The sequence below is a fragment of the Lactuca virosa genome, chromosome 4 (genome assembly GCF_052849685.1).
Source record: "Lactuca virosa cultivar CGN04683 chromosome 4, Lactuca_virosa_CGN04683_v6, whole genome shotgun sequence".
NCBI lineage: Eukaryota > Viridiplantae > Streptophyta > Magnoliopsida > Asterales > Asteraceae > Lactuca > Lactuca virosa.
This window is the reverse complement of record NC_136429.1, coordinates 516,370,258-516,381,392: the sequence shown is the minus strand read 5'-3', so window position 1 is coordinate 516,381,392 and position 11,135 is coordinate 516,370,258. Positions and strand designations below refer to the sequence as shown.

Genomic DNA, 11,135 nt, shown 5'->3' with positions numbered 1-11,135 from the left:
ACTTCTCTTGACGAGCTTGCTTATGGTACTTTTCCATAAGGTCCTTGTTCATCTCATATGTGATAGAATAATAAAGAGTAGATCGATATAATCTAAACATGTATTTGAATCAAAATAAGAACATAACGATTGAAAGTGTGCTGATTGAATAGAAATCACTGCCTTAGAAGAGCTCAACTAAGAACTTCTACTGTAAAGGCAGTTTAGGGTTAAGTACAATCAATACTAATCAAGGTGCATGCATGCACTATAAATAGTCTAACCGTAGCACATTAATATCGGGTGGACATGCCCAGCCCGTTACAAAAGATTAATTAAAATGATACAATACTATTATTGACACAACAGAAAATAACCCAAAAATCTCCCCCTTTGTATCAATAAGGACGGTAGATCTTTATTGTTGTTGTTGCTTTTGAACTTTAAACAACTTCGGCATAATTCCCAGCAGAGTCTTGCGAACCAGGACGTACCAATTGATCATGTCAGAAAAACACTTCTTGTCCGCAACACTGTTTTCTTTATTCTGACTTACAAAATCCACAATATATTCTAGATAGGAGGAGTATAGATGTTTGTCTGGCAAATAGAAACATAATCTGTGAAGGCTCGCATCTGCTTTTTCTCTTATCTGAAAAGCGACACTCCAATCTTTCTTTCGTATCCTCCCCAACTTCATCGTATAAAGATCCTTCGGAGGCTCCTTGGGGAGAACTGTAGGTTTCTTATTAAGAACAGAGGCAATCTCCACGTACATCTTTCCAACCTCTTGGATGTAACAGACCAACATTTGTTTCAGATGTGCAATGATAGGCTCGAATTTCTGTTGATCCTTCAGCAGTAGAAGTAACAGAGAAATCCAATCGAATGGGTTGAGGCAGGGTAGATCTGCGAGAGTAAATTCGTGTGTTGAACCCACAGCCCTATGAGCAACCTTGAAACGAGCATTAATGAAGCTCTTAGTTTCAATTGGTCCAAACACCTTAACAGCTGTGATCTTCTTTGAGCTCCACATTTCATATTGTGGCCTCATGTGCTTCAGATAAAGCGAGAAGAGCACCTGATCAACACCTTTGTCAGCAAGAGAAACGTTCGCAATCTTGTCAAAACTGCGAAATAGAAAAGCCTTCAGTGTAATAGGCAGATCAAGCTGCAAATCCGAAGAGTTCTCCAATTCGAATGATCCAACAGGCTCTAGCCAGTAAATGTTCGGATTGTCGATGGCTTTATTTAGAATTCGTTCCAGTGTCCACAGAGAAAAGGTATTTTTCTGAGTTTTTAAGGTTTCCTCTGCTTCACGAGCATCCTTCTCTTTTTCTTCAGCTTCCTTAACAATCCGATGATTTTCGTCAATTTCTGCACGACGAATTTTCCTTCTTAACTTCTCATTTTCATCAACTTCTTCCTCTTCACTGTCATCAACCAATTTTTCTTTTCCTCTCGAACTCAAAACTACATTATCCTTCGGTCCGTTTATCTTTGGATTTTGTTCTTGATCATCACCACCACCAGCTGATTTAATGACATCTTCAGTTGTCACTTTCTTTGCTTCTCCCCCTTGTTTTGGAATAGAAGATTCTGAAACACCTTGAATGTGGTCTAACATGGAGAAGATTGGCTTCATTTTCTCTGCTAGATGCTGACGAACTGAGACTATTAGGAGAGAATTGTAAGTTTTAACCAGACTGTACAACTCCTCATTCACATTAGCAACACAACTTCGGATGACATCATTAGCAGACTTCAGATCAGCAATTTGGGAATTCGCATGCGCTAACTTGACTGATAGAACCTTCACCCGCTTAGTTTTAATTGCAAGCTCATCCATTATATTTTTTTCATGAGCCAAATCAACCTGAAGTTTGTCAATTTTAGAAGAGATGGAATTGTGAAACTATGTATTATTAGATTGAATGCCTGTACGAACCTTCTCAAGAGCATCCTTCTCAGTGTGAAGGGAAGTTTCAAGACTTGAAATCAACTGATTTGCTTCGGTCGTTTCTTTGCAAGTCTTCTGCTTTGTTGGTGAGAGCGAGATTAGAAGAATGATCCTTAGTAAGTGTTTCAAAGAAGGGTTTGACAGAATCCTGAGAGTATTCATTGCTGGACGAGGCTTCGGTGGACTCAAGTAAAGAATCCAACTTGGAATTCAGTGCCTTGAACTGTTTTGTGGTCATGGGAGCATCATCTTCGTCACTCTCTGGTTGGATATTAAAAGGACTATAACGAAAATCCTCAAAAGTGTCCCGATCATCACCAAATATAGTATCTGGATCATCTTGACGAAGTGGTGAGATGGGAGTGAACTCTGTATCAACACAAAAACCAGAAGCCCCTGCCCCCGTATCAGATATGTTGGTAGTGACTGGTGGCGAACTGGTGGTTGTTGTTGTGGTTGATGTTGAGTCTGTAAATAGAGGAGTAGATAACGAAATCGAAGTTTAAGGTTACGAAACACCCACAAAAACGTTTGGGCAGGGAGAAATCGAGATCGGTGTTGTTGTAGCAGTGGGTGAAGGTGGAGTAAAATCTTGAAAGAAATCATCTGTAATTGGAACTGAAGTTGGCATAGAAAAGGTTACCTAAGGATTCGTAGTTATCGGATCCGAAACCATTGGTTGCGAAGAGACAACAGTTTCATCAGTTTCACGCTGGTCTTTCTCAGGTCTACGAACATCAGAGATCGTATGGGAGTATGAATCCTCCTCATCGCTTGGTGAAGGAGTTCTTGGTTTACGAACAACTCTCTTTTTCTTCTTCGGAATCCGAGCAGGTTCGGAGGGTCCAACCTTCGCCTTTTTCTTTCCCCTTTCTTAGGCTTGTCAGCCTCTTCCAAAACTTGTCGCATTGCAGCGGTTAAAGGTCGAGCACCCGAATCTGGTTGTCTACGGTAGACATTGATTACTTCGCTGTTAGCCGGTACATTACGAAACATCGATTCAGGAATTGAGCCAATAAATGCGAATCTTGAACTATCAGCCACGATAAAGTTTGAAGTGTGAAAGATAGGAATATCGGCAACACTTGAACCTTCGAGCACCGGAATATGGAGTCGATTTATGGCCCTATGAACAACAATGGACCAAAATCGAGCACAAGAAATCTCTATGTGCCTAGTGACAGGAAGTGTACTCTAGACAAGCTGAGTCCAAAGAACTGATCCATAGTCCAGATTAATCCCTGAATAAACACCATACATAATGGTAAGAAAAAGCTTACTTGCATTGTCAGACCCAGTCACTCTCTGAAAAACTCTTGAAGAGTAGAGTAAATAAACCATTCCACATAGGAGGAAGGTTAGGCTTCTTGAACTTGGAGACGACAACTAGATATTCATGATAACCCATATTGCAGAACATCTCCGGACGAGCAAAGATGGAGATGGTTTCAGGATCAACCAAATCGTGACCTTGAGAAAACCCTAGCAGGCGACAGAACCTGGTCTTGGTAATATTGGTCTTCTGGTTATCAATTTCATAAGTGATCATTGCTTCCCCTTCTTGATAGCTAGCGGTAGAATACGCCTTGGATAGATGAACCAAAGAAACAACCTTAGACATGGTAAGTACCGGTGCCAGTGGAGAATGACGAAGACATTCGATGAGAGGCTGAAGAAACGCGTCATACTTCGATGGATCAAGATCATGAATTAGGTTTTGGTTGGCCTTGATGCCCAGTAAACTTGACGAAGCGGTCTGACCGACATCAGAGGGAGTGTCAGATGGTGTTGCCATTGAAATGGTTGGAGAAGACAATGAACAATGCTTGAGAGAGAAAAGGGGTTTTCTTGCGCCGGAAGGATAATTACTTTGAAAGCGGTGAGTAAAAGTGAAGCGTCGAATTTTCCTATATACGGTACGATTAGTGAGAGAAAATTGACGTTTGGCGCTTCAAAATCCTGATAAAGTAGCCTTGAAAAGTGTGACAGGCTGGCATGTGACAGGCGTGTGTCAGGCGGCGTGATGTCAACGACAATTTGAAATTCCCACGCGCCATGATCGCAATCTTATCCATTAATTATCGCCGTTCCAGTTACACACTTTCACAATTGATCATCATTTCCTGTACTCCGAATCTGAAAGTAACCATTAGGACAACGAACCAGACTTTTTGAAAATCACAAGGATCTTCGTGTAAGAGTGTGCCAAAGATAAAGAAATAAATAAAGTTTTCTATGGGATTCTAGTGATGTCATTAAAGACATGAAACAGTTGGATCCCGGGCAACAATCTCTTCCTTTGGAATCAAGAGAGACTCAGAAGTGTCTGTGTGGTATCCCGTTGAATTATGATCATTTGTTTGTTGAGAAATAGTGAAAGGCTTCTTTTTAATAAGGCTTAAGGGTATATTCATCTTCATCCAAACTTTGAACCTTGACATAAGAACGAACGTTCGGATGAAGTACTTGTCTGACCAGTGTAGCCATAAGAACAAGTATGCTTTGGAAAGTTTTTGAGTGTTTGGATAATTTAGAAATCTCAAGAAAAAATAAAAACTGGATCTTATGGGAAGAAATGTCGTAGGCCTAGAACATTTCATTAAGATCTCACAAAAATAAAATAATGAGATTTTAAGGTATGAACCATAAAGATGGATTGACATCAACTCCTTGGTGAAAAGCTAGAACATTTCAATTGTTCACCATCAATTCTAAGATATGTGTTGGATTGTGGGTTTCACTCAATTCGTTGTGATAATGAATTTAAGATCATGAACATAGAGGTTGTGTAACCATAAACCTCAGTGGTAATATCTATGAGTCTCAAAGGTTACGAGAGTGAAAACGAATGTGATGGAGAAGAAGTGGGAGGTGGATTCGAAGAGAAATGTACCTCAGCTATACGAAAGTGACCAAACAGTCAACTCTTAACTCAATGTGAGAAGAGTAAGGTAGCTCAATGACCTATGTGAATATTAGCCTGATTGGGAAGAGTAAGGTAGCTCAATGACTTATGTGAATATTAGCCTGAATGGGAAGAAACGATTGGTATTATCGATTTACTAAGGCTTCGAACATAGAGTCTCAGAGGCTTCAAACTACATGCAACAACATGTTTCTAGGGACACTTAATTAGTGTAAAGATTAGGAATTCAATACCCGCCCCATCATTCGTAATTGAGAGTATCATGATATCTTTTGTCAATCCTACTAAATTATCTATTATTTTTTATGTCTTAACAGAAAAATAAAAATAGAAAGTATTTTTGAAATTTTGATTTTTGTGAAAAAGAAATAAAAACAGAAACAAATAAAATATTTTTGGATTTTGAATTTCCTGAAAAAGAAATAAAAACAGAAACAAATAAAATACTTTTGGATTTTGAATTTTCTGAAAAAGAAATAAAAAACAGAAACAAATAAAATAATTTTGGATTTTTGAATTTTCTGAAACAGAAAAATTAAATAAGTAGAAACAAACAAAATATACAAAAGTATACAAGAAACTCCGAACCTCCGAATGAACAGTGGACTGCGAGTCGCTCCGAGAGTTCGGACCAATTCGCAGTTGAACAATAGACTGCGAACCACTACGAGCGTTCGCACCCATTCGCAGTTGAACAGTTGACTACGAATCACTACGAGCGTTCGCACCTATTTGCAGTTCAATCAATACTTTCCTAGTGCGAAGGAGGTTTCGGATTTGATTCAGCTTCTATCATTCCTAAGCCTTGAAGAATGCGATTAAAGGTTTGTTCTGGTAAGGCTTTAATAAAGATGTTAGCCAGCTGATCAACGGATCTAACAAAGTGGATCTCGACATTTCCATCTTCCACGTGATCTTTATTGAAGTGATACCTCAGTGCGATGTGTTTGGTTTTGGAGTGCTGCACTGGGTTGTGACAGATGCGAATGGCGCTTTCAGAATCACAGTATAATGGGATTCGCTTCATATTAATCCCATAGTCACGGAGCTGACTTTGTATCCAAATTACTTGTGAGGTACAAGTGGATGCTGCAATGTACTCAGCCTTAGCGGTAGAAAGGGAGACGCAAGTTTGCCTTTTCAATTGCCAACTTACGAGTTTGCCATCAAGAAATTGACTTCCTCCCGTTGTGGTTTTTCGATCTAGACCGCAACCTCTGAGATCAGCGTCAGAGAACGCTTACACAATGAACCTTGATCTTGAAGGGTACGAAATTCCGAGCGAGGTTGTTCGTTTAAGATATCTGAAGATGTTCTTAACGGCAGTCATGTGGGGTTCGCGAGGATTTGCTTGAAACCTGGCACAATAGCAAACAGAAAACATGATGTCTGGATGACTAGCAATTAAATACATCAATGAACCTATCATTTGACGATAGAGTGTCATATCAGGAGCTAGTTTGTCTAATAACGGTGTTAGTTTCGTTCCGAATGCCATTGGAACCTTCACCTTCGAATCTCCCACGATTCCAAACTTCGCAAGTAAGGTCTTCGTATAAGCCTCCTGGTTGATAAAGATTCCCTCCTGACTCTGTCTTATATTCAAACCAAGGAAAAAGTTAATCGGACCCATTGAGTCATCTCAAACTTAGTTTCCATCAACTTTCGGAACTCAACAATTAACCTAGGATTAGTAGATCCGAAAATGATGTCATCAACATACATTTGGACGATCATCAGATGGTCACCATCTTTCTTGTGAAAGAAGGTTGGGTCGACCGAGCCTTGTTTAAATTTAGATTGTTTTAAGAATCTAGTAAGAGATTCATACCAGGCTCGTGGAGCTTGCTTCATACCATAGACTACTTTTTCCAGAATGTAGCAGTGGTTCGGATATTTTTCGTTTACGAACCCAGGTGGTTGTTCCAGATACACTATTTCTTCTAATTCCCCGTTCAAAAAGGCACATTTTACATCCATTTGGTATACTTCACAGTTCTTGTGAGCTGCACATGCCAGGAAGATGCGAACAGACTCCAGTCTGGCAACTGGTGTAAAAGTTTCTTCGTAATCTATGCCTTCCTCTTGGCAATACCCTTTAACGACTAATCGAGCCTTGTTTCGTACCACATTACCTTCTTTGTCAAGCTTATTACAAAACACCCATTTGAGACCAACAACAGAAGCATCCTTCGGAGTTGGAATTAGCCTCCAAACCTTGTTTCGTACAAACTCATTGAGCTCCTCCTGCATTGCTTGCATCCAATTAGAATGATCAAGAGCAATCTTAACATTTTTGGGCTCAATTTTGGAGATGAACGAATTGAACATGCAAAATTCGATTTTGGACAATAGTGTAGTCCGATTCGTCTTTTGTTGTGCTCTCGTAAGAACTCCTACATAGGATTCTCCGATTACTTGTGTTTTGGGATGATCTTTGGTCCATTTGGTTAGAGGAGGGTAGTTTAGATCAAAATATGCATCCAACTCAACATTTATTTCTTCATTAAAATCCGAATTCTCCCATTCGAATGATAGATTTAGCTCTTCATTGGCAGCTGGATTCTCCCCCTGGATTGGAATTTCATGGTTTACTGGAGGAGTTGAATGCTCCCCCTGAATTGGTGTGCTTGAGGTGGGTATAGAAGCAAAACCCTCCCCATGAAGTGGAGCATTCGTAGATTGTGGTTGAGACAGAAATTCAGAGTCTTTCGTACTTTGGGGCTCGTTTTCAAGATCCTTCGCAACATCATCAATGATCTTTTTGAGCTCGTCTTCCTTGTTATCTACTACTTTGGATTTTAAGGAGATCGCTTTGTCTGGTTCGTCAAAGAGGTTCATGAACTCCTCATAAAGGCTAGATAGAGGAATTGACATCAGATTTTTCATGGGAAAATTTTCGTCCGATTGAGAGTCAGTCTTCTGATAACTTCTTCAGATAGGTGTCATCAAAGGTGACATAGTAGGTCTCTTCGATTCTTTGTGATTTGTTGTTGAGAACCCGGTATGCCTTCGAAGTCAGAGAATACCCCAAGAAACTTCCTTCGTCAGCCTTCACGTCAAATTTGTTCCTTTGTTCTTTTGAATTAAAAATGAAGCACCTGGAACCAAAGACATGAAAGAACTTAATATTAGGTTTTCTTTTATTAAGAACTTCATAAGGGGTGATGGAAAATATTTTGTTTAGGAAAGATCAGTTTTGTGTGAAACAGGCTGTGCCTATAGCTTCTGCCCAGAAATAGAGTGGCAAGTTCACAAACGATAACATGGTCCTCACAGCTTCGCACAGAGATCGGTTTCGCCTTTCAACTACCCCGTTCTATTGAGGAGTGTAAGGAGCTGAAAAGTTGTGAGCTACTCCTTTTTCAGTCAGGAATTCTTCAAACGCTTGGTTTTTGAACTCCGAATCATTGTCACTTCGAATGTTACGCACCAGCTTTCGTAGTTGAAGCTCTATCTGCTTTATAAAGTCCTTAAATGTAGGAGTGGTTTCTGATTTCTGTTTAAGAAAATACACCCACGTAAATCTTAAAAAATCTTCAACAATAACTAAAATAAACTTGTTACCACCAATGCTCACGATGGCTGACGGAACATAGAGATCTATATGTAAAAGCTCAAGTGGCTTGATCACTTTGGTGTTTATGATCTGAATGACTCTTTCGGCTCTGCTTTCCAAGTTCGCAGGCGGCACAAAGATGTTCCTTCTCAAACTTCAGGAGTGGAAGTCCTCGCACATGATCACTAGGTACGAGTTTATTGATATCTTTGAAGTTGAGATGCGAGAGCCTTCGGTGCCAAAGCCAACTATCATCCAAAGGTGCTTTCCTAAGAAGGCATATGGCTGGCTTCCCTTTGATAGGATTCAGATTTAATGGATACATATGTCCTTTTCTTTTCGACTTTAGTAGCACTGTTTTGGTCTCCTTTTCGATAATTTCTGACCCCTCATCATCGAACGACACTTTCAACCCAGTACCTACAACCAATGGAGAAACACTAATTGTGTTGTAGGCTTTCCACGTAGGCAACCTTTCGAATGGAAAATTCCTCATTCGTGATAATTCCATATCCTTTGATTTCACCGAGTGAGTTGTTTCTGAATTTGACTCTCCCTCCATCTTTCAACGATCGATATTCCCACAATTCTTCCTTCCTTCCTGTCATGTGACACGAGCAGCCACTATCAATGTACCATTCGGAGTCAAACAGCTCGTCACACATCACCTACAAAAATCAAAGAGATTTAGGAAGCCAAAGTTGTTTGGGTACATGTGAAGTTTTCATAGACACATGAAATATTATTGCTTCATCAACCAAGTAAGATCTTTTAATCAGAGTGGACTTATCTTTCTAAGTTATTTTGAAAACAACTGTCCTTTCATCTTTAGGATTCCTTTGAAAAGAGGTTTTTCTTTTCTTATCTTTGATTCGTTGCTTGACAACCTTTTTCTCAACCATCTTTTCCTTTTTCAAGTTTGATTCAGAGTTTTTGATGTGAACTTTTTAATCCGAAACAACCTTTCCTTTGCCCTTTATATCTTTCGATATTTTGGCAGATTGTGAAACATTAGATTTTTGAGAGAAATTAGGTTTTGTTTTCTTAAAAGATTTTGCTTGTTTTGAAAATGGGGGTTTTTGAGAAACTTTTGTTTTTGAAATTGGTGAAGAAGATGACTGAGTTTTTGAAAAACTATTAGGACTCAGGTTTGAAGAGACTTTCACACTCAGATTTGTTGATCTTTCTTGATAAACAAAGTTAGCATTTCTGGATCTCCAAAAATGCTTTCTTTATTTTAGATTTTTATTGTATCTAGCATTTCTTTGACGTTTCTGAGATGCAAATTCCTCAGCTGACTTATGATAATTAGCCCTAGGTTTCAACTTTCTAACAGGTGTTTCGGCCTGTTCCGACGACGTATCACTTGGAACATCTTTGGTTCCACTCGGACTTCCTGTTTCGTAGCTAGAGTTGACTTTGTTCAAATGTTCTGTCACATATCTTCCCTTCGTCTTCCAAGAGGTCATTTATGAGAGACCTTTGGTTTCATTTGCATTGTCAATAGGGGCAGACCAGAAATATTCATCGCACCCATAAACATTGTCTTCTTCTACGAGGGACGATAGTTCTTTGGTCTGATTTTTGTTAATTCCGAAAGTTTCAAAGACCTGGTTCGTAATAGTTTGAAGCTTTGGGGAAACAATTTCCTTTTCTTTTATGACTTTTGAACCATTTTCAAAAATGCGAACGTACTCAGCTGAATTTTCAGAAATCAATTTTTTCACAGGTTCATATTCGCTTTTTATAGATTCTAAACAATCAACCTCATCCTCCACAGAGATCTCACTCATGTCACTATCATCATCAAATTCAGATACATTTTCAACGTCAAGAGTATTTTCTGAACTCAATTTAGTGCATAATGAATCAAATTTCTGTAATGTATCAGATTTAATTTGCTCTTTATCTTTTTCACTCAAAATATGGTTAAGAATGTTCTTATGATCTTTGGACTGTATATAAGATTCAATTTTGTCCAGTCCAATTTTGTAAGCGTCAGAGACTTCGTCAAATGACACGATGGATTCGCATTTGAAACAGTATGCATCGATTTCGTCCTCTTTCATTTCTAGAAAGGGCAAAATCATTTTATGGATTTCTTCCCTATTTCACAATGAATGTGCAGCTGAGTGATATTAGAATAAAGACGTTTAGCAATCAAACAAAAAATATTCCGTTGATTCAAAATCCCTAAATTGTCTCGTTGTGAATAAATTAAATTATCCCTAGATCTAGACAACTCTAGCTCTAACTTCTCAATCCACATCCGCCTTTCTTCACTTTTTTATGTTACCATACTCATTTGATCAGTTAAGTTAGTATTACTTAAACGGGTTCTATTTAAACTATCACTTAAACTAGAGACTATAAATTTTAAATCATCTAATTCAGTTTCATATCTAGAAACATGAATATTTAGAGATTCGAGAATAGAATGTACCTTGTTGATCATTTTCTCACTTTCGTTGATCTGCTCGTAGACAGGTTTCGCAGCGAAGTAGTTATCCAAAGCCTTTCCGCCATCAGTGACATATCCCCTTTGATCCACAACATCACCACGAACCATCAAACACTTTCCCTTGTACTTAGGGAACTCATCCTTCGCGACAAAGCACCCGCCATGTGTGGGTCTGCGGACTTCTTCATCCTCCGAAACTGTCGACCAAACTTCGACTCTTCCAAAACTGTCGACCAAACTTCGACTCATC

The 11,135-nt window shown here is 39.0% G+C and overlaps 1 protein-coding gene across 1 annotated transcript; it reads right to left on the bottom strand.

Moving 5' to 3' along the window:
- Positions 1–6,105: 6,105 nt before the first annotated feature.
- LOC145107077 (uncharacterized) lies at positions 6,106–7,742 on the bottom strand. Its single transcript, XM_079043951.1, has 3 exons — positions 7,266–7,742; positions 6,697–7,151; positions 6,106–6,223 (listed from the first exon to the last, which is right to left on the bottom strand). The coding sequence occupies exons 1-3, from the start codon at positions 7,740–7,742 to the stop codon at positions 6,106–6,108; spliced, it is 1,050 nt and encodes a 349-aa protein (XP_078900077.1).
- Between the last annotated feature and the right edge of the window lie 3,393 nt (positions 7,743–11,135).